We start from the raw sequence: 22,010 nt of genomic DNA, 5'->3' as shown, positions 1-22,010 counted from the left end.
CAGTCTGTTCTCAAACACTCACATTGCTATGCACATATGCTTTTGAAAATAAAGAAATAAACACTAAAGCTCACTGCAAATTCCCCGGTAATCCTTATTCGTCCTGTAACCGGAGTTACTGGCTGAATCCGGTTTACAAGATCCTTGGTTACTCCCTAGAAGAATTGTACCTGAAGACTCCAAAGCAGGTGGAGTCTCCAGGTGGAAAACCAGGGGCTAAACGAGCAGTAACAAGGTGAATGGAGTTGGAATTACCCACTCCAAAAAATAATTTCTCATTGGTAAGGAGAGCCTCAAGGTCCCACACATAATACTATCCACTAACTCTGCCGCCCTGGAGTTAATGAAACCCTCCTTATTGGTCACCCCACAGGGCAGAGTTACCAGGTATAACTTCTGGCCTCTCATAATAAGGTCCTAAGTGGAATTAGCTACAAGAATCAGCCAAGGATTTTTGCTCAGTGACAGGCTAATGTAATTTTTTCTATGTTTTACATAAGTTTCCACAAAACACACAGTGCAAATCAAGAGAGTTACTACAGTTTTGCGCTGGCGTTTGCGTGGCATCAAGCGATGCAAAGCATTGTGCCGATGTACCTACCATCATAACAGCACTTGGGTGCAGTGCAAATTTGCTAATAGCAACAGGAGGGCCCACGAACTCCTTAGTAAATAGTCCCCAAGTGTGTTTGTCTTACATACACAACTGTCTACTTTAGAAACACATTTCATTGGTACAATGAAGGCTAGAGGAATTGATAAGGCCTTCAAACTCAACAATTCGGCTTTATTGTGGTTTTATAAATTGATTTAGTGAAGCACCAGTGAAAGCTTTTAGTTAAAAGTCGGTGATTACTTTAAAATGTTTAGTTTGACTCACATTTAATTTCAAGCCTTATGCCAGTAATATTTACTTTGAAATTGTTATCTGTCTCTGTAGTTTACATTTAGTTTGACAACATTTACTTTGGAAAGTATGGAAAAGGATGTCACATCTCCTTTTTCTGTCACTATTTTGATTTTTCTACCATTTTGTTTTGGACATTATTATATTGCTGTGCCTAAATAGGATAGATTTGCTCCATATTTTTTACAGGTCTACCCAACAGTGCCCCTAGAGTCAAATAGTGGCAATGGCAAGTTGTAGTAACATACAAAGTTTGAATATCAACCTTTTTTTCAAGCCAAATGTATTCTGAGCTAAAAGTTTCAATCTAATTATTTTCAAGTTAAATGTATCAGTCAATTTTCTTAGTTTCAATGTAAGAGAGAGGTGTCCTACCTCAGCATGGGTCAAATATTGTGCTGCTGGTCAGCTGCAGGCTTCTAGATAGAAGTAAAGGGAAAAGGTGTGTATGTCTCTCCGAAGGAGACAGCGCTGCATTCAAAGAAAGATGGGATAACATTTTTGAATATTTACAGTTTATCGTGCAAATGGGCAGGCATTTGGAAAAGATCTACCACATCATACTGCCTCTCCAGTTTAGCCACATAAGTGGCCTCTTTGCACACAGCAAATCACGTTCCTTTTCAAATGTTTTTGCGATTAATGTGAATGTTATCAAGGAATTTGTAAGAATGTAATAAACATAACATTTGTTGAGGAGGAGTCCGCAGGGAAGTGTCACTCTTGATGATAAAACCTAAATCCTGCAACAAGCACATTTTCCATTGAGTGTGCAGTAAGATATAGTGAGACTGCCTCATTGAGAGAGATGAGGATTCCTGCTAATGGGGTATTAAATGGAGTACAGGCTAAACAATGTTGTGAAACTCCAAGGATTCAAAGGAAATGTGAAAGGAATGCACGTAAAACACAATATTTTCCGACCAGGGTCACTTGCAATGTCAGTTGGCAGGTTTTCATCTTTCTGGCCCAATTTGATCTTCTCTTAGGAGAATCTGTGAGTAGTCAACCCTCTTGTTTTTTTAAATGTAAATTGCTTAAGCAGTTGAAATTTGAGGATATATGACATATTAAATATCTTTATTCCTAGTTTGTATCTACAACATGTTACAAAGAAAACCTTTACAGATCAAAAATAAGTCCTTTTAAATTATATTCTAGCTTCTTGGCTTGCTCATCTCTCATCTGATTAGGTCAATTCAGTTTATGAGTGAGTGAAATCCGAATCAAATAAACGCACATTTTTATTTTATACCATTTGATTGTCTTAACAAATTGATTGCCATCCAGCTTTGAGAAATATGGTTAAGTCTGATATCACATGGTTTCAGGGAAGCAATTGCAAGCAGGGTATTTGTAAAGGTACGAGACTAAAAGATTTCCCTCTGTCTGGTCTGGTCTACCACTTAGAAGAAAGAAAGTTTCTGTCGACAAACAATTGTCTTAGAACATTAGTAATTTTTTTGTAGGATAATCCTAAGCAGAAACTGGGATCCTTAATTGAAGTGGTGAGAAAGAGCCCTTAAGCAAACATTAGGCAAAACACTATCTTAATAAAGAATTGAGGCTTGCCCAGTGCTGGGAATCTGCTGACAAATTTCAAGAGCTTTAGTCTGAAAGAGTAAATGGGATGTCAGTGTCTGTAGAACAGGCTTTGTGAGCTTTTCAGCTACAACTGAGGCAGGGATTAATTGGCAATGCCCCACAAGCAGATTCCTTGCTGGGTTTAACTTTTAAGGTCTGTAATCCCCGGTTTAGTGAGAATCAATGAGTACCTCGGATAGGTGAAATATTTTTTCCAAGAGTTCCTTAGTATCCTGTAATTAGTCTTGGCAAGTGCAGGCGCGGGGGGGGGGGGGGGGGGGGGATCTCAAGATCTTTTTAAATCTACCCCACAATATTTACAATTATAGTCAATATAATATGATCAATTCTAGGTCTAATTACAGGCCTGGAAGTAATTTGGAAAGATATTTGTAGATCTAGGTTTTGTGGCTAATCTCTGGTCAGAATATTCTTACAAATTCTCCTTAACTCACCACCAGAAGAGCTATAAGTAGGCCCTATACCAACAGCATGACCATTTTCATGACATCTCTGCATCCTGTCTAGAAGGAAATAGTTCATGACATGACCCTTTTGACCTTAAAAGCATTATCATGTTCAACCCATTGAAATATTGCTCCCACTGTCAATGCAAAGAGAGCCCATATAGTGGTACGAGACCCATACGAATTTTCACATAAATGTTCATAGCGTACATATCTAGTTCTGCTCCTAGATATGTAAACTATGAACATTTATGTGAAAATTCTTATGGGTCTCGTACCAGCTGATGATCTCATTTGTCATTCTTACACAATGGCACTCAGATATCCTGAGTGTTGACAGCCCCTAGTCTCTGTGTCAGCTCCTCAGCAAAAGAATAACAAATGGTTGGTTACTAGTCAAATGTAATTTAAAGAGTCACATCTTCATCACATTTCCTATTGTGTGTACACTTTGGAAGGTGTAGTCTCAGTAATGACATTGATCTTAAATTGGTCCCCAGAAACAGTACTAGTGTTAAAAAAAAAAAAAGAAATATTTCTATTTTTCCTATTGGGCGTGTGTTCAGTTGTTTATCCCCTGAATGAAAGAGCACTACTGTTGCTTTAGAACGGTCCTACGGTACTTGATTGTTAAATCATTGGTTGTTTTTTTCCAGATGGACGTTTGTGGATAACTGTGTGCGTGGCAGTGCTGGTCTTCATATTGGAGGCAGAGTCTGCAAATACATTCCAGAAATCCCCCTTATTTTGTTTGTGATTTTCCTTTTGGAATTGTAAACAACATACTATTTAACACAGAGCAATCCTTTTTTTCTTCATTGTTCTTTAACAATGTATCTATATCCGTCCGTCCTTTATCACAAATCAGTTGAAATTTTTAAAATAAATATTGTATTTTTTCATTGTGCGCAGTGACTGAGCTACCCTACCTTGTGTTTTCAGCTTGTTTTATTTTTTTTGAGTATTGTATCTTCCTTTTTTTAAAAGTATTTTTACAATGCACATAGAAAACAAATTACGAAATCCTCCATTAGTACACCACAAAATCTATCAAACATGTAATCTTTGGCTTTTCAGGGACAGTGATTTCAATTTATATGCCGAAGTACCAAGTACAAATAATTTCTGTGACAAAGATGTGCAGAGAAATATGTTCTCGTGTGCAATCATATCCCACAAGGCAGGAAAGGAAGGTGTCTGCATATCAGACAAAGCTAGGAGGAATACGCTTGTTATCACCACACATGTAGACGGCTCAAGAAGGGGGCAAAGTCCAAGACCAGACCCAGATCTGTCGGCAAAGGTTTAACTGTTTTGCCAAAGGGAAAATGTCAAAGCCTACTCTTCTAGTCTTAGGTGCATGTATTAATACCATCGCATTATTTTTAAAAACATGCACATCAAAAATTACTATTCAACAGGTCATAGATCAGGTGGAGCCAATGCAACATTAATCATTGCCTAAATTCAAGGCAGCTAAATCATTTGTACAAGTCACAGATCCTGGGGGATGAAAAAAAGGGTCCAGAGACTGCCATTAGGAAGAAGTTTGGAGAGTCAATAGAGACAGAGGGTATGTTCAAACTAGCATCAGAGAATAAAATATCCAATTTCACACTCTTCCTCCAATAGATTTGACTTGTTACTTGGTCTGACTTTATGTTGAATTTCTCACAGACATTCAAACAAATACATTTTTGAGAATGCGTTTCTTATATATGCGCTAATGGATGTCATTAATCCTACGTGTTCTGACATTGACTAATGGCGGGATGTGGCACTTAAAGAGTAAAGTAAATCAAGTTACGGTATCATGGCACAGAGGCAGTTGGCCAGTTAGTGCTTGTGGTTATGTTATTTGGGGTAAACCATACTCCCACCATTGTTTATAGCCTCACAGCTCTGTGGTCAGTCACAGATGTGCATAGAGCGCAGAAGACTGGAAACATTTGTAAGCTCATGTGGCCATGGTGTTAGGATGCTGGCATTGTGGCGGTGTAGTTATGTTACCTGAGGCACAAATGAGCGTTGGCATAGGCACATGGATATTGTTACAATGTCTGTAATAAAATGTGGGATGCATCCAATGACAATGTGCATAATAGAAAGCACGAACAGCATATTTTTAAAGCTTGCTTTGATCCCACCATGGTCAAGTATTTTTTTTGTAGCTATTAAGATGCAGCATGGTCCTTTCGGACGTTGCTTCCGTTCTGTTCTCTTCATGTTAATTGTGAGGACCTTTCAATTCCAGGGTGGTTGCCCAGTGGACAAGACTCACAGGAACCAATGCAGAGCGTGCCGACTGAAGAAATGTTTGGAGGTCAACATGAATAAAGACGGTAAGTTGAACTACTCTGTGGATATCGATGTATGGTTTAGGTCACAATTTGTAGTAAATGCACAGCTGTACCGGGGAACAACAATTTCTACTTAACAATGTATTGAGGGAATAAACACATCTGTCTAATCAATGGGGACGGCCTCTGATGAACTGCCAATTTCTGCAGCTTCATCTGCTGTTGAGTGTGGACATGAGTAAGGTGCCAACATTCAGTGAGCATGGTCACAAGCACTTTTCAACAAATCCTAGACTTGAGTTAGAATATTGAGCCACCCAGTAATAGAATTTCATTGGGAACGGTTGTTGAAGTCCGAAAAAATGTAGAAGAAATATTTAGCAGGAAATATGCAATACTTGAGTGCTGATGTATTTTAAATATATTTTTAAAAAGTTAGTTCAAATGAGTTATAGACTCAAACTAGTCATAACTACGACTTTGACAATGCTTTGTGATAGAATTAGTTGCCATAATAGAAACTGTGTTGATGGTCAAAGTCAAAATTTCAAATTTGGTACTTAATGTTTTGAAGGTAGCCTTTTTCAAACTATGTTTCAAACTAGTCGCCAAAGTAAACGTTTTAAACAATTTTCCAAACATCATTACCTAACATTAGTCCTCATTTCAATCTGTGCATCACAATCTCTCTTCTATTTCCACATAGACGGACATAAAAGTCTGATAGAAACAGTCAGAACATCGACATTGTATTCATAAGAGTTCTAGCCTCCTTCCCTCTGGCTAGCTCGTTCCCAGTCCAATCTGATTTTTTTGGTTGTTCCTGTGATCACCTTCCCTATCTTTTTTCTAGGATTTTGCAGTCCACCTTTAAATCAGGCTTTAATTCACTGCAGCATGTGAGGCAAACATATGATAAAATAAATGTTATAAATATTGACCTGAATCATTGAAAAAGTCACAAATCTGCACCAAGAGATTTCCGACCTTGCACAGGGACAGATTTCCAACTTTCTGGAATTGACAAAAGTTTCAAGGGTTAGGCCACAAACATACAATAGCTGCTGGTACCCAGTCATAAATTTACACATGCGCAATTGTATGTAGTGTATAATTGTGCATGCAGGAATGACTTCTCACGCTTACTAATGGAGCAGCGCTACTCAACTGAGAGGTGACTTTCCCACTTTGGAGATCAGGATACAGTTGCTGCATGACTTTCACAGCTCTGCTTTTGCCAGCCAGAGAGCCAGGCTTAGACAGAGAATGAGGAAAGCAACGCAATGCTAGAGCCAGGCTTAGACAGAGAATGAGGAAAGCAACGCAATGATAGAGCCAGGCTTAGACAGAGAATGAGGAAAGCAACGCAATGATAGAGCCAGGCTTAGACAGAGAATGAGGAAAGCAACGCAGTGATAGAGCCAGGCTTAGACAGAGAATGAGGAAAGCAATGCAATGCTAGAGCCAGGCTTAGACAGAGAATAAGGAAAGCAACGCAATGCTAGAGCCAGGCTTAGACAGAGAATGAGGAAAGCAATGCAATGCTAGAGCCAGGCTTAGACAGAGAATGAGGAAAGCAACGCAGTGATAGAGCCAGGCTTAGACAGAGAATGAGGAAAGCAACGCAATGATAGAGCCAGGCTTAGACAGAGAATGAGGAAAGCAATGCAATGCTAGAGCCAAGCTTAGACAGAGAATGAGGAAAGCAACGCAGTGATAGAGCCAGGCTTAGACAGAGAATGAGGAAAGCAACGCAATGATAGAGCCAGGCTTAGACAGAGAATGAGGAAAGCAATGCAATGATAGAGCCAGGCTTAGACAGAGAATGAGGAAAGCAACGCAGTGATAGAGCCAGGCTTAGACAGAGAATGAGGAAAGCAATGCAATGCTAGAGCCAGGCTTAGACAGAGAATGAGGAAAGCAACGCAATGCTAGAGCCAGGCTTAGACAGAGAATGAGGAAAGCAACGCAATGCTAGAGCCAGGCTTAGACAGAGAATGAGGAAAGCAACGCAGTGATAGAGCCAGGCTTAGACAGAGAATGAGGAAAGCAACGCAATGCTAGAGCCAGGCTTAGACAGAGAATGAGGAAAGCAATGCAATGCTAGAGCCAGGCTTAGACAGAGAATGAGGAAAGCAACGCAGTGATAGAGCCAGGCTTAGACAGAGAATGAGGAAAGCAACGCAATGATAGAGCCAGGCTTAGACAGAGAATGAGGAAAGCAATGCAATGCTAGAGCCAGGCTTAGACAGAGAATGAGGAAAGCAACGCAGTGATAGAGCCAGGCTTAGACAGAGAATGAGGAAAGCAACGCAATGCTAGAGCCAGGCTTAGACAGAGAATGAGGAAAGCAATGCAATGCTAGAGCCAGGCTTAGACAGAGAATGAGGAAAGCAACGCAGTGATAGAGCCAGGCTTAGACAGAGAATGAGGAAAGCAACGCAATGCTAGAGCCAGGCTTAGACAGAGAATGAGGAAAGCAACGCAATGATAGAGCCAGGCTTAGACAGAGAATGAGGAAAGCAATGCAGTGATAGTGCCAGGCTTAGACAGAGAATGAGGAAAGCAACGCAATGCTAGAGCCAAGCTTAGACAGAGAATGAGGAAAGCAACGCAGTGATAGAGCCAGGCTTAGACAGAGAATGAGGAAAGCAACGCAATGATAGAGCCAGGCTTAGACAGAGAATGAGGAAAGCAATGCAGTGATAGAGCCAGGCTTAGACAGAGAATGAGGAAAGCAACGCAGTGATATTGTACGCAGCTCAGTGCTATCTTGACCATGTACTTTGTATTGACTTGGCACTAATTGTTATGAGTTTGATAAGTCTAATCTTTGCTCCTGATGAACATTTGGATATCCTCTCATACTGTACCACTTACATATCTGTCCCATAAAAGTGTCACTACATACGTGTTGTTTTAACCTTGCTCCAGATGTCCAACTTTCCCAATGAAAACTGAAAAGGGCCTTTTACTTATTGCAATTTGACATTTGTCAATAGCATGGCTGATACTGTCACCATCAATTAAGAAACGAGATCTTTTAAAGTCATGGTTGCCAAAATTCTTAACTTGGTGAGATAGGGTGAAGGAAACTAAAATTAGACAACACTATAATAAATTATATCACTGCAGTTTTGAACTGCAGATATCTATTGTCATTTGTTAACAACATTGGCAAACTAGTCAAGAGATTTATTTAGGTCAATAAAAGCTGCATGTAGCTTTATTCAAATTAAAAGCAATCAGATAAATGGGTCGAGTCTAACTAGCACATTTTTGTGATTATAGAACTTTTTTCCCGACAACAAAGATGAATGGTGGGCGGCTTACAAGTTCAAGCATTTTGAAAATTCCACCACTAAGGACATCTTATCAACGGGATCTGATACACCTTTCCCCAATATCCCTTCTGATGACTAATCCTAAACAATTGCATTCCTAATCACAAGTAATTCAAGGTATTGCAGAGGTTCTATTCTATATAGATAAACAATCCAAACAAAAAATTGGAAGTACCATGCGCGACTGTGGAAAAACAAATTAATAGAAATTGAGAACTCTCCTCTAGTGCGGATTTCCTGGACGAAAGCAGGTATACAATCAGGTGGGGATCTATAGGAAGCGTTTAAGCCTTTGCTGACTACAGAACCGCCAAAGCGGTATATAATCTACTGAACATTGACTTTTATAAATGTCTTAAATTAAACCTTGCCTGAACGTAACCAACAGTGCCTGTGACCAGCTCTCTAACCACTCTTTTTTAGCCGTTCAGCATGAAAGAGGCCCAAGGACGTCGACAATCAGGAAGCAAGTAGCCTTGTACTTCCGAGGTCACAAAGAGGTGAACGGAGGGAATCCACACTTCTCCTCATCTGCGCTTCCGCCCCCAACCTTCTTCACCACCGTCACCCAGCTGGAGCCGCACAGTCTCGAGCTCGCGGCTGTGGCCAGCACGCCTGACCGACAGACATTGGTGGGACTGGCACAGCCGACACCGAAGGTAAGGCCTACTTCCAATATTACATTTGGGGCAAAAGAAGGAAGGTATGCAGTCATGCTAGATGCAAGTGTAGTTGGGCCATCTGGGGTGTTCAGAAGACTGCAAGACCAACTGCTAGGCGGTTTCTGCATTTACCCCACAAAAGGAAGGCAGTAATTCAAGCACAGCATAGTTGAGGGTCACACATATGGCCAAGGCCACTTCCTGATGTCACGTTCCTGTAGAAATGCTCCTCATGCAGCAAGACACTTGGTGGAAAACATTAGACAATTGCATAGCTGCACTGTGGAGTCCGCTATCCAGGTCTTACCAAGAAACCCACTAATTAAAAGAACACACAAGACAAAGACAGCACCTCAAAAATACTTCAGACAATTAGTCTGGCCAGGCTGAATCGGACATATTTAGTCTGGCCAGGCTGAATCGGACATATTTCGCCTTCGTATAGTCAGTGATTTAAATGGGCAGGAGCTATCCGGTACTCGATAACTGCACTTGTTTAATTTGGAGGGGACAGTACTGGCAATTCTCAGCAGCAAACGGGTAATCTGGGACAAGGAGCACCCACACTTCTATATTTCCATTTCAGGCACTGCTTATAAGTGCTCCAGTCTGTCCCTGTGCCCTTTGCATGAAATCTCTGAACTCTACCTCTCCTCTAGAGTGCCTCTGCTTTCTCTCGCTTTTCTAGCTCAGCTACTGGATTGACGTTTGTTACCTTTCCTTTTAATTGTTGTATAGCGCTGTGAAACTGGACTTTCTTTTTGTGATTGTTAGCGTTTATTAAACAAATGAAATACAAATTATTAGATTTGTCCGGGGGTGATTTACTTGGCGTACATTGCATAGAGTAGACAGCCCCCAGAGTAATGCTATTGTATATGCATGGCTCTACGCAGTTTGCCTGCTCGATTTTTTGTTGCAATATGGGCATTTTGATTTAAAACTGCTAGTAATGTATGGCAAATGTATTCACTCGGATAAAACCCGTGTAAACTAAGGCCAGTGCGCCTGCGTGGACATGAAACCATACCGTAGCGCAGCCCAAGGCCTTCAGTATCTCGGCTGCATGTGACCGAGCCATCAAGACCCAAAGAATGAGGAGTATGGAATGCACCTGCTACTCTTCCCTCATTAATCCCACACATTTCTGCAACAGTCAGGTTCATAATCCTTCCCCTGTGGTTGGCTGGCGAACATCCTGTCCCTGTGTTTGCTCAGTAAGCATCCCGTCTTAGTATTTGGTAAAAGCAACATTGGTGATGGTCTCTACCATTAGGAGTCGAGACTTGAACGTCTCAAGGGCGCAGGCAAGGTCGCCGGACGCCAGCAAAGAATCTGATCATATTACTGGACCACAAGATGTAGCCACTGTACGCCCACCACAAGTGCAATATCACCACAGACGGCCACGCGCACTCTCCTAATCCAAAGTGACGTGGCAACCTGTGGGGGCAAGAGACTACGTTCAAGGACCATTGCTCTGGAAGGCACTGTCTTGAGAACAGAAGTAGAGTAGGCACTCGGCTGAAATAGTAGTGGGGCTGGTGCTTACAGAACAAATGGCAGAGGTGAGTAAACGCAGATTAGCTCATGGTGTGCAGCATACAAGTTTCCCTCTTGCTCGTTCACTCACTACCTCACTCACTAATTAAGCAATTTACTAACTCGGTCGCTAAGTCACACTAACTACTCAATGCTCTGGCATTGACCACCAACTTATTTCATTCAGATTTATAGTGTTTAGTCAGTAATTCACTGTTTAACATCTTTTGCTCAAAATTCAGTTTGTTGAACATATTTTAAGCCCGTGATCAACACAGAAGAGTATAGTTGTTCAAAAATATATAGACCCCTTGACAATAAAAGAAACCCAAAGTAAGATATAATCCCGAAGGCACATTTGGGCCTGGTTGTGACAGGTCAACATGTTTCGCGGCTATGTTGCCATAAAGGTCGGTGGCGCTTCTTCAGGACCAAAAGTAATAGAGGATTAAAAACGGCCCCTCAATATATATCAGGGCAAAGCAGCAGCATATGTACCCCACCATGTGGTTACAATAGAGAGTTGGAACCGCTCCGGATATAGACCTCTCATTTCAAGGAGAGTTGTTCCAGAGGCTGTGACCAAAGGGTGCCCGCACCTTGCCGAGAAAAGTTCCCAGGTGTCGGTTTTAGTGCACGTTCTCCTGTCTCGCTGCCTGCCGATGGTTGTCCACAGCCTCTGGAACAACTCTCCTTGAAATGAGAGGTCTATATCAGGAGCGGTTCCCACTCTCTATTGTAAACACATGGTAGGGTACATATGCTGCTGCTTCACTCTGATATATATTGAGGGTCAGTTTTTAAACCCCTATTACTTTTGGCCGTGAAGAAGCGCCAACGACCTTTATGGCGACATAGGCGCGAAACATGTTGACCTGTCACACCCAGGCACAAATGTGCCTTCGGGATTATAGCTTAGTTTGGGTTTCTTTTATTGTCAAGGGGTCTATATATTTTTTGGTTATCCTTAAGCATTTTTAATCCACCATGCACTCACAGTTTTACCCTCATATCGGCCCCACACACCCACTTGCACCATCCGGCATGATATAAAAAGATCCCTGACAAAGTGACCCTTCGGGGGACCCGTGGGGAATTGCAGCGCCGGCACTACGAGGAGCAAAACGCCCGATGATGAAGCATGATATCCTTTAGGGTGTGTGAGGGCAACAGGATACAAGACTTTTGTCTATTTCCCTTGCCAGTGGGCTTCTTTCAACCTGGGATTCTATCACACTGGGGTGACTTTTTGCGCCCTGCCTTAGGAACAGTGTCCTTTAGTTGGTTTGACTCCAATCCCATGAGCACAGGCTCCCGACTCCCCACGCAATCCCTGCACTGCTCTCATGCTATTACACCTAGTGTGAGAGAAGTGCTGGGATATGGCGGAGCGTGCCATGTTTACGCTCCAGCAGGGACTGGGAGCCTGTGCCCCGCTGATATCTCCAAGCATCAGCCTGGAGATATCAAAGTGCGAATGTCGGTTTGGCCAGCTGTGGATGGCTGGCCAAATGGACATGCGCACTTTCAGTGCCTACCACTTCTCTCCCTGCTGTGGGAGCTGCTCCTCCTACACTTTGCAGCTGGAAGGGAAAAATAAAATGACAAAATCATTTTATTATCATTCTATTTTTCTTTTGTCTGCTGCCTTTCAGCAGTGGGGCGATGCTCCTTCGCCACGGCGGAGGAGCTGCCCCTGGGTTTTGTAAGTGTTTTTTTTTCTTTTAAGTGGTGTTTTGTTTTCATGCGATCATTTGCGTCACTAGGCCAGCCTGCAAATGAGCAAAATAGGTAGGATTTTTCAGGTTTCAAAACCACTGATGAACCTTACATATATCACGAGAAATGACATCACTTGACCTTTGGCCCAGCAATGACATCACAGGAAATAGCATCACTAGACAAGTGGCCTAAGTTAGAAATGACAGAATAGAAGTGCCCTAAGTGAGCAACCAGTGTTTGCACCTACTTCTTATGTCCCAGCGTCCCCTTGGTATTATAGTATGGCGCCATAAATGCTTGTACGGCCCCTTCTATAATCTGTCTCATACCACTGCATATGTTGCACTGGTTCGATCCAAGGGGGTCTTCCCTCGTTTGCATGGGGCTGTGGCTCGTGGTAAATGATTAAACCCTTTGCTTTTTTATGTCTCCGCCCTATGACAAACTTGGATGCAGCAGCAAAAGAGCTGTCGGGTGGTACACTGACTGTAGGCCACATGGAAGTGGCACTCAGTCAATGTCCCCTCGAGGGTGCCGTACCAAAGGGGTAAAAGGGAGCTCTAGGAACCCCACAGTAATCCCCTTGCAGGTGGGCATAGTCACTCACTGCACCTGCCTGCAGGGGAATCTCTGCCCTACTTTTAAATGCCGCCTGGGTTGTCGTCTGCACAGTGGCGGGTGGACTGGGGCTTCAAAAAGCCAGTCTGTTTCACTAATGCGCTGCCCCAGGAGAGGAGCGAGTTTGCAGCTGCACCGGGACAGCACATTTATTGTAATGAAGAGCACAATCTCATTCTCTGCCTAGTGCATCCAGTTACAGGTGCTCTGTGGCGCATATCATGACAGGGTGCCCAGTTTGTAAGATATGCCCAGTATTCAGATTGATTAAATCATAGAGTCGAGAATACAGGAACCCGGGGACTCTTTACTGCCACATAAGGCCACCAGTGACTGCACTCCTACATATACTCAGCCCTACAATGAATGATAAAGCACAGCAAGGGCACATTAGTGATGTTTTTTGAAACGTCATAGCTGTTTGAGCCTCTTTTAGGAGTATGAAGCATTGTACAAATGCTACAATACAATGCAATACAAAGTATGATAGGAAAAGCTGTATAAAAATGCACTGAATCTGCAGAGACTTCAGCTGTTCATGTCTCCATTTATGTGTAGTATCCTCATGAGGTCAGCGGAGCACCTGCTATGTACCTGTATGAAGTGGCGACGGAGTCTGTCTGTGAATCGGCTGCCAGGCTCTTGTTTATGAGCATCAAGTGGGCCAAGAGCGTTCCCGCCTTTTCCACGCTATCGCTACAAGATCAGGTGGGTACAAAAGCATGTGTGTAAAATTCCCAATGTGAAAGTCACTGTTTTGGAGAAATATGATTCTGCTGGAAGACGCCTGCCGCTAATCAATCAATTCTTATATAGTAATGTCCCTTTCTGAAGTCTGCCAATGAGGGCGCTGTTTGATGGTGGAATGGAAGGGCATTCCAGGATTTGGCGGCAAGGTGGGAGAAGGATCCTTCTTCGGTGTGCTGGTGAATGCGTGGTGTCTGTGTGAGGGTGAGGTGAGCGGAGCATAGGTTTCTGGGTGACTGGTGGAAGTTCAGGCGGTGGTTCATGTATGCCGGTCTTTGGTTGTGAAGGTCTTTGTAGGTATGGGTCAGGAGCTTGGCATGGTATCTCTTGTGGATGGGGAGTCAACTGAGCTTTCTCAGGAGCTGGGGGATGTGGATCCTTTTGGGCAGGTAGAAGCTGGTGATGAGAGCTTGCAGCACTGTTTTCCAGGTACCGGAGGATAGCCATTTGAAAATTCTGCAGAGCGTGTCGAAGCAGGCTGAGGAGACGGCATTGACCGATCATTTGATGGAGAGTTCGCTGTCCAGGATGATGCCGAGGTTGCGGGCGTGATCTTTTGGAGTGGGGGTCGCTTCGAGTTCAGATGGCCACCAGGAGTTGTCCAGAGGGAGGTGTGGCTGCTGAAAATCAGTACTTCGGTTTTGTTTGTGTTGAGTCTCAGGTAGTTGTCTTTCAACCAGGCTGAGACGTTCTTCATGCAGTTGTAAAAGTTGGTTTTCGTCATAATGGGGTCCACTGAGAGTGAAAGGATGAGCTGGGTGTCATCATCGTGGGCTCTGATGAGGTCTGCATGTAGATTTTGAAGAGGGTGGGGCTGATGGACGAGCCTTGCGGGATGTCGCAGATGGTGTGCTTGGACTGTGAGGTGAAGGGAGGGAGACAAATTCTCTGTGTGCGCTCCAAGAGGAAAGATGCCATCCATCTGAGGGTGTCGTGTTTGATTCCGATCCGGTGCAGTCAGTTGATGAGTCTATGATGGGAGACGGTGTCAAAGGCAGCGCAGAGGTTAAGAAGGATCAGGGCGGTTGATTCCCCTGTCGAGTAGGGTGCGGACGTCATCTGTCGTAGCGATCAGGGCAGTCTTGGTGCTGTGAGGGCCTCTGAATCCTGATTGGAGTGGTCTAGAAGGTTGTTGAGTGGTCTAGAAGGTTGTTTCTCGCCAGGTGTTCGGTGAGTTAAGAGGTTGAGGGCCTTTTCGAGGACTTTGGCAGGAAATGGGAGCAGCGAGATGGGGAGATAGTTCTGGAAGTCATTTCGGTCTGTGGAGGGTTTTTTGAGGAGGGATCGGTTCTCTGCATGTTTCTAGGTGTCGGTGAAGGTGGTTGTGGTGAGGGAGGTGGTGAGAATGGTAGTGAGTTGGTGGCTTATCTTGTCGCTCCCCAGATTGAAGAGTTTATGGGGGCACAGGTTGGTGGGTGCTCCTGAGCGGATGGAGTTCATTAAGGCATTGATGTTTGCTCTGCTGAGTTGTTCCCATGTGGTGAACAGGTGAGCGGCTGATCAGCAGCTATTTTTGTGGGAGTGGGGATTCTGAGGAGGTCGGTGGCTTGTGGATATATATGTTTCTGTATAAGGTGGCTATCTTGTGCAAGCGGTCTGCAATAGAGTCGCAGAGTTCTGATGGGCAGGTGAACGCTTGGACGATGTTGAAGAGTTCCTTAGTCTGGTTGGCACTGGTTTCGATGCGGTGTGTCATGGCTTTCTTTTTCACGGCTTTGAGTAGGTGGTGGTAATTGTTGAGGGCAGACTTGGATTGCTCGATCACTGTCTTATCTGCAGGAGAGCCATTTTCTTTCCAGTTTTTTGCATCTGCGTTTCGTAGCGCAGAGTTCTGGGGTGTACGAGCTGGCTTGTTTGGTGGGAGAGGTGGAGGGTGTCAGTCCATTGGTGTTGAGTGACTGTGGCCTAGCTACAGAAGGAGGCGCTGTGGCGGTCGAGGTGATGTTGGGGGATCCAGTGATGGTAAAGTGTATGATGGAATGATCGACCGGGTGAGTTCCATGGTGTGGCTGTATCGAATTCGGTTGCTGGACCTGAGACTGGGGTGCAGGTGTGACCAGTTCTGTGCATGCGGTCGGCGACAGGCTACATGAGACTGAGGTTGTCCATGCATTCCAGGAGGTCGGTGGAGTTGGTGACTTTGAGGTCATCCAGGTGAAAGTTTAGGTCTCCCACGAAGTGTTCAGATTCAGTGGCGAGCAGGATGATGAATTCTGTGGTGGCGTCGCTGTGGCCAGTTCGTGGTCCTGGGGTTTGTATGCGAGGGTGCCTCTAATGGTGGTTTTGTCATCGGTATGGAGCTGGAAATTCAGGTGTTCCATGAACGGCGTAGTTTCAGTGGTCGTACAGATGATTGTTTCCTTGTGTATGATGGAGATGCCACTTCCGTGTCTGTTGGTGCGGTCATGGTGTTTCATCTTGTAGCCACTGGGTGTTGCTGTGACAATATCCGGGCTTATGTAGGTGTAAGCCAGATCTCTGTGATGAAGGTCACATCAGGGCTTAGGGTGGAAATGGTGTCCCAGACTTCAGATGTGTGTTTAACTGGCGTTGATCAGGAGTCATGTTTGGCCTTTTTCACATGGGCTGGAACCTCAGCAATCATCATAACAGCTATATTAACCCCTTCGTTGCGTTTGTCGCCCAACGGCCGTCGCGAGCACTACCTTGGTAGTCGTCTGTTGGACGCTGCGTCCGCGCCTACTTAATAGAACGCCCTGCACCACGGCGGAATTACGGTCGTGGTAAACGGGTTAAAAATGGCTGCTGGGTTGGACTTGCACAGTAATTATAAACCCTCATATACATGCAGTTGCAGTAAACTTTGTAAAAAGAAGAGATCAGTGGATCGGAGAGTTAGCATTCCAGGAAGTAGACTTGATTTAATCAAATCAGAGTGGCATTTGTACTTCTATCAGACTTATAATGTCTGGGGACTCCAACTTTAACTAGTATACGTACGGCCCAAATTTCTTTTCAAACACTGCTCCTTTAGTAAAGTTCATAGTTTTGGACTTTTATTGTTTACATGTATGAACATTTTTTTTAGAAGTTTTTGTCAGGAAATTATTGTCCAACATAGGTGTTGCAAAAGAGTTTTGATATTATTTTTGGAAGAAGTGTCCCTTTGGTGACTTCATAGAGGCGGTAGGAGAGGATTACCCTCTCAGAGGTAGCATGTTATTGGGATAGGTGTTAAAGAGGCTGAGTCCATTTACATTAAGCAGAGGTAAAGTTTGGGGCAGTATTTGAAACCCCTTATCCTACTGAAGAGAACAGTTCTGACGTGAGGTAACGTGACCCAGTATGCTGAAGTTACCGGAGGAATTACCCTCGGCCACTTCAAGGGCTTCTCACACAAATAATTAACGCATACTATGGGGTACACTCTCACTATAAATCAATCAATCAATCAATCAAATTTATAAAGCGCGCTACTCACCCGCGAGGGTCTCAAGGCGCTGGGGGGGGTGGGGGAGGGGTGCCGCTACTGCTCGAAAAGCCAGGTCTTGAGGTGCCTCCTCCTCATAGGAGTGTCGTACCAAAAGATGGTTGTCAGAATATAGTCCGTCATAAATATTGTTCCCTAAATATCATATACACAAATGTCCCATTGAAGTGAATCAATAGACCGTCTACAACCAATGGGACAATATTTTTGTAAATGATATTTAGAACACAATATTATTGCCAGACGATATTTTTGCATACGATTCTGTAACATATAACCTACTATGAATCTGCAAGTGTTAAACACTAACAGAATACCTCAGATAGATGCAGTGGTGACTGCAACCGAAGGGGGGTTGTGGGGCAGGGCAGGTGGGGTTGGGGGGAAGGAAGGAAAAAAAATCACTTACCTGGGTACGGTTGCCACCTTTCCTTGTCTCTTCTGACTCCCGGTCCAAAGCAGGAAGCACAAAGGATCCCCTAAACCAATCATGATGCTGCTGTCACCATGACAGCAATGCCGTGATTGGTTTAAACGTTGTGGTTCGGTGCACAGACTGGGACTATGAGCCTGTACATGGAAACAGACTGGGACTATGAGCCTGTACATGGAAACATGCAAAGTGTGCTTGACTGTTTGGCCGGTCCAAGACGGCTGGCCCAACAGTCATGTGCACTTAGAGAGTGCCCACCACTCCTCACCCTGCTCTGCACAACCCTGCTCCTAAAACTTAGCAAGTAAGAAAAGATAAAGTGATAATAACATTGCGTTATCATTTTATTTTTTGAAACTGCTCAGAGAACAGTGGGGCGATGCTCCTCTGCCGTTGCAGAGAAGCCACCACAGGATAGATGCGCCATGATTGTTCAGAATACCCTCTAGCAGTGCCTATTACACTGAATCTCAATCTCGCAATCTCTCTCTCTCTCTCTCTCTCTCTCTCTCTCTCTCTCTCTCTCTCTCTCTCTCTCTCTCTCTCTCGGGTGAGCCATGTATCAGAAGCAGGATAACAAGATTTATTAACCTTCACCTTGCATTAGTACTTAAATATTTATCTTTGTCTCGTAAGAACTGCTTGAAATACTGAAGCAGTAACACAAGGATTGAATCCGGACTGCATAGGAGGAAAGAGGGAGTAGACTAGGATGTTGAGAAATGTAGAACTACTCAGTGTAATGAGAATTACTGGTAAATAATCAGAGCATTGCTACTTTACCCTCTTCCTTATCACCACTCTTATAGTATGAGGACTTACCAAGCAGTGCAAAGTCTTCCACTGACATCCTCCAACAGTCAAACACTAGTCGAACACAACTTTTGTCCACCTTGTACTTGGTCTACTCACCACTTAAGGATCTAGGAAATTGATCATGAGCAATTAGATCAATAGTCATGCAAGAAGGTCATGGTAAAAAAACATGTTTTGAGAAAATAGGGCCATACACCCACGTGAGGGTAATGTTACAAATAGGCTTAGAAGAACAAAAGTATCAGAAGGCTCACACCAACAATTGAAGAGACAGAAAGAGGCTTCAGTATGACTAGTCATCTTATTTCCTGAAGTGATGATGTTTAAACTATGCCCAGAGTCCAGAAAGGGATACCTCTCAATGAGGGGCACATCAACGCCAAATGGAGCCAAAGATTCAGCTCCAGCAAGTTATACACAAGTCTTACTGGGCAGAGGCATAATATCTACTTCGGTCTCCCAAGTAGAACAAAGACTTTGGGTGCCCCACCTCATAATGTGAGTCTCAGGAAGATCAATGTAATACTGGTGTTACGCATCCACAGACTGCCCAAGAGTGGACCTTTTCCCATTACAAGGAAGCAGCAATATTTGTATGGTCATTCTCTCCATTTTCTTCCTGGGTTGGTATCTTTATGTGAAGAAAACCATCTGGCACTTAAGTGTGGTAAGAGTAACACCCGGGTCCAATGGTAGTGTTGCGTGGGCACTCCAATGTATGAGGTACACTCAGCCTTTCTCCTTGTGTTACAATATGATAATCCAAGGTAACCGGGTTCTCTACGAGTCCTAATGCGTCCATGCATGTAGCAACTGTGTCACAAGATAGACCAAACACTAGGATATCTCCTGCAGTCAATGAAACACAATGTGCCATTATTGCACAAATAATCAGTGTACTTGTCAGTTTGGCAAAGCACTTTACACTGTTTTGGGAAACGCAACAGGTTCCTGTGCCGAAAGTACCAATGACACATACTGAGCACATCTATTATGGCAAATAATATTTTACATGTGAGCATCCTTTCCAGTCCACTGTGCTTCTGGATCCAATTATCTATCTTTCTTCCCGATCCGGTAGGATATGAAAGTAGAAAAGATTATGTAATTTAGGTACAGATAAGTTGCCAGGCCACATTGGTGGCCGCACAGATAGGGGGTGGATGGGGTAAGGGGGTGTAAAAAAAAGAGGGAAAAAACATACCTTCTTGCCGCATTCTCCTCCGTCGTCTCTCCCGGCTGGAACGGAACAGGATGCACTCAGGCTCCCTTAAACCGATCATTGGTCTGAGCGCCGTGGTTCGGCACTCAGATAGGCAGTGGGAGCCTGGGCATGTTCTCCACCCAGGCTGTGATGCAGCCTGGGTGGAGAACATGCAAAGTGCGCATGACTGTTTGGCCAGCCCCAGACAGCTGGCCAAACAGTCATGCACACTTACAGTGTGCCACCACTCCTCCCCGTGCTCCTGTCATCAGAGCAGCCCCATCCGGCCCGCAAAGCTGCCGCAGCAGGAGTAAAAAAGGATAAAAACCTTGAGTTATCATTTTAATTTTCCTTTATTTCACTGCTGAAAAGCAGTGGGGCGATGCTCCTCCGCCTTAGTGGAAGAGCCTCCACTGCCAGAAGACCTATTTACCACGGCAGCAGCATCTGGGCCAGAATGATAAGAAATCCTGTTTTGTCCTCTACTGTACTATGAATTCAGCATCCAAAGGGAATGTCTCAGATATGGCATCCAAAATCCCCTTCATTTAACTGTATCAGTTTGCTAATTACCTAAAAAGAAATCATTTGAACCGAAATAATAATGTTTTAGTACTCATTAAATTTTCTTGACAATTTACATTTTAGGATGTGAAAGGTCTGGGGTGCCCAGTGTATGAATCGCACAGATTCAGTCCATGTCAGATAGTCAGGATAATCGCTAGCTATAAAAATCATTTCTATGTAGATTTGTTGTAAGCTAATCTTTGGATATGATGATTGCCATGGATCTGGCACTTCGGGGCAATAACTAGAAATTGTCGATACTGATAAACTAAAGTGTGCTTGGGGCTGGGAGGAGGCACATGAATTAGACTGTCCATCATGTGGCAGATGTGCACCATCTTGATCGCTCTTTGTGTGGTTGACCCACTCTCCTAAATGTAGTTGCTGACAAAAATAGAGAAAGAAGTAAAATGTTCAGGATCTAAAACAACAAGAATTTAAAAAAGGAAGTTTGGCTGCTGTATTGATAATAATGGACATGTGCAGATTGAAGTTGGCTTAAATTCATAATTGATCTATTCTTTGACAGCTGATGCTTTTGGAAGATGCTTGGAGAGAGCTGTTTGTTCTGGGGATAGCACAATGGGCCATTCCAGTTGATGCTAACACTCTACTTGCTGTATCTGGTAAGGACTGCTCAATTTGATGATTTTGTTGCAGAAATTAACATTAAAATACACTAGGGAAAAAAAGAACAACATGCGAGGAATAACAAATCCCTCTGAACAATTGAGTATACCTGTCATTTATAGATCCACATTTATATGCAAATAGTGTTTTCTTGTTGTATTCATGACTGCTTGCATTATCATTCAAATGCAAATTGCTGTGTTTGTACCATCCTAGTGAAAGATTTGATATTAACGGTCATAAAACACAGCCAGGCGGCGGGGAATCTGATATCCAAGAGTGACAATTTAATAGATATCGAACCCAGAGGTCCTTGACAGAAAATGGTGCTTAACAGGAGAACGGGGTTCATGTTTCAATACGTGCTTCAAATTTCTGTTCCAGGCATGAACAATGACAATACCGATTCACAGAAGCTCAACAAGATACTCTCAGAAATCCAAGCACTGCAAGAGGTCGTGGCCAGGTTTCGACAGCTTCGGCTTGATGCCACAGAATTCGCCTGCCTCAAATGCATTGTCACCTTCAAAGCCGGTACGTCCCATTGTCCCTACTAGATGACCTCCTGCTGTGCAGTCACCAGGAGTATGGGCAGAGCTATCAATGGTGGTCCAGGTGCAGTGGTACTAAGGTCAAGTGGTCTGAAGGGTTCGCTGCACCCCATTTATGGTTATTTCTACCAAACTTAGGGAGCAAGGGTTCAGGTGGGTCTACTGTACTTTCCTTGCTAGGGGGCTGATGGCACTCTGATACGCACGCGTTTGAAGGGGATGCTATCCAACAAAATCTTAATTCAGTGGTCTTCAGACACCAAGACCGGGTTCACGAATAGGTGTTCGGGGGATGCAAAGCTGTTTCAAGCAGAACTAATGCTTTTTTAGTCACTTCAAATGTTTCTCTGACAGTCAAGAGCATTTTGCCAATATGCTTTTAAAAGCCATAACTAAAAATCATTGTATTGTTTGAAATGTTACATTGGTTTATTTGAAAAAGGTAAAAATGAACATCAATTTTTG

General features: G+C 43.7%; 1 protein-coding gene across 2 annotated transcripts in view; it reads left to right on the top strand.

Annotated features, from left to right (window-relative positions):
• The window catches only part of NR2E1 (nuclear receptor subfamily 2 group E member 1), an 85,404-nt gene that overhangs the window by 57,798 nt on the left and 5,596 nt on the right, over positions 1 to 22,010 (top strand). Inside the window, exons 3-7 of one of the 2 annotated variants that reach the window (XM_085609236.1) lie at positions 5,213 to 5,300; positions 9,026 to 9,261; positions 13,705 to 13,854; positions 20,894 to 20,990; positions 21,379 to 21,528. In XM_085609236.1, coding sequence (XP_085465362.1) covers positions 5,213 to 5,300; positions 9,026 to 9,261; positions 13,705 to 13,854; positions 20,894 to 20,990; positions 21,379 to 21,528 — 721 coding nt within the window. The remainder of the gene's footprint in view (positions 1 to 5,212; positions 5,301 to 9,025; positions 9,262 to 13,704; positions 13,855 to 20,893; positions 20,991 to 21,378; positions 21,529 to 22,010) is intronic. The other variant, XM_085609237.1, reaches the window with a different exon arrangement.

This window comes from Triturus cristatus, chromosome 6, assembly GCF_964204655.1.
Source record: "Triturus cristatus chromosome 6, aTriCri1.1, whole genome shotgun sequence".
Classification (NCBI taxonomy): domain Eukaryota; kingdom Metazoa; phylum Chordata; class Amphibia; order Caudata; family Salamandridae; genus Triturus; species Triturus cristatus.
This window is presented reverse-complemented; position numbering and strand designations above follow the sequence as displayed.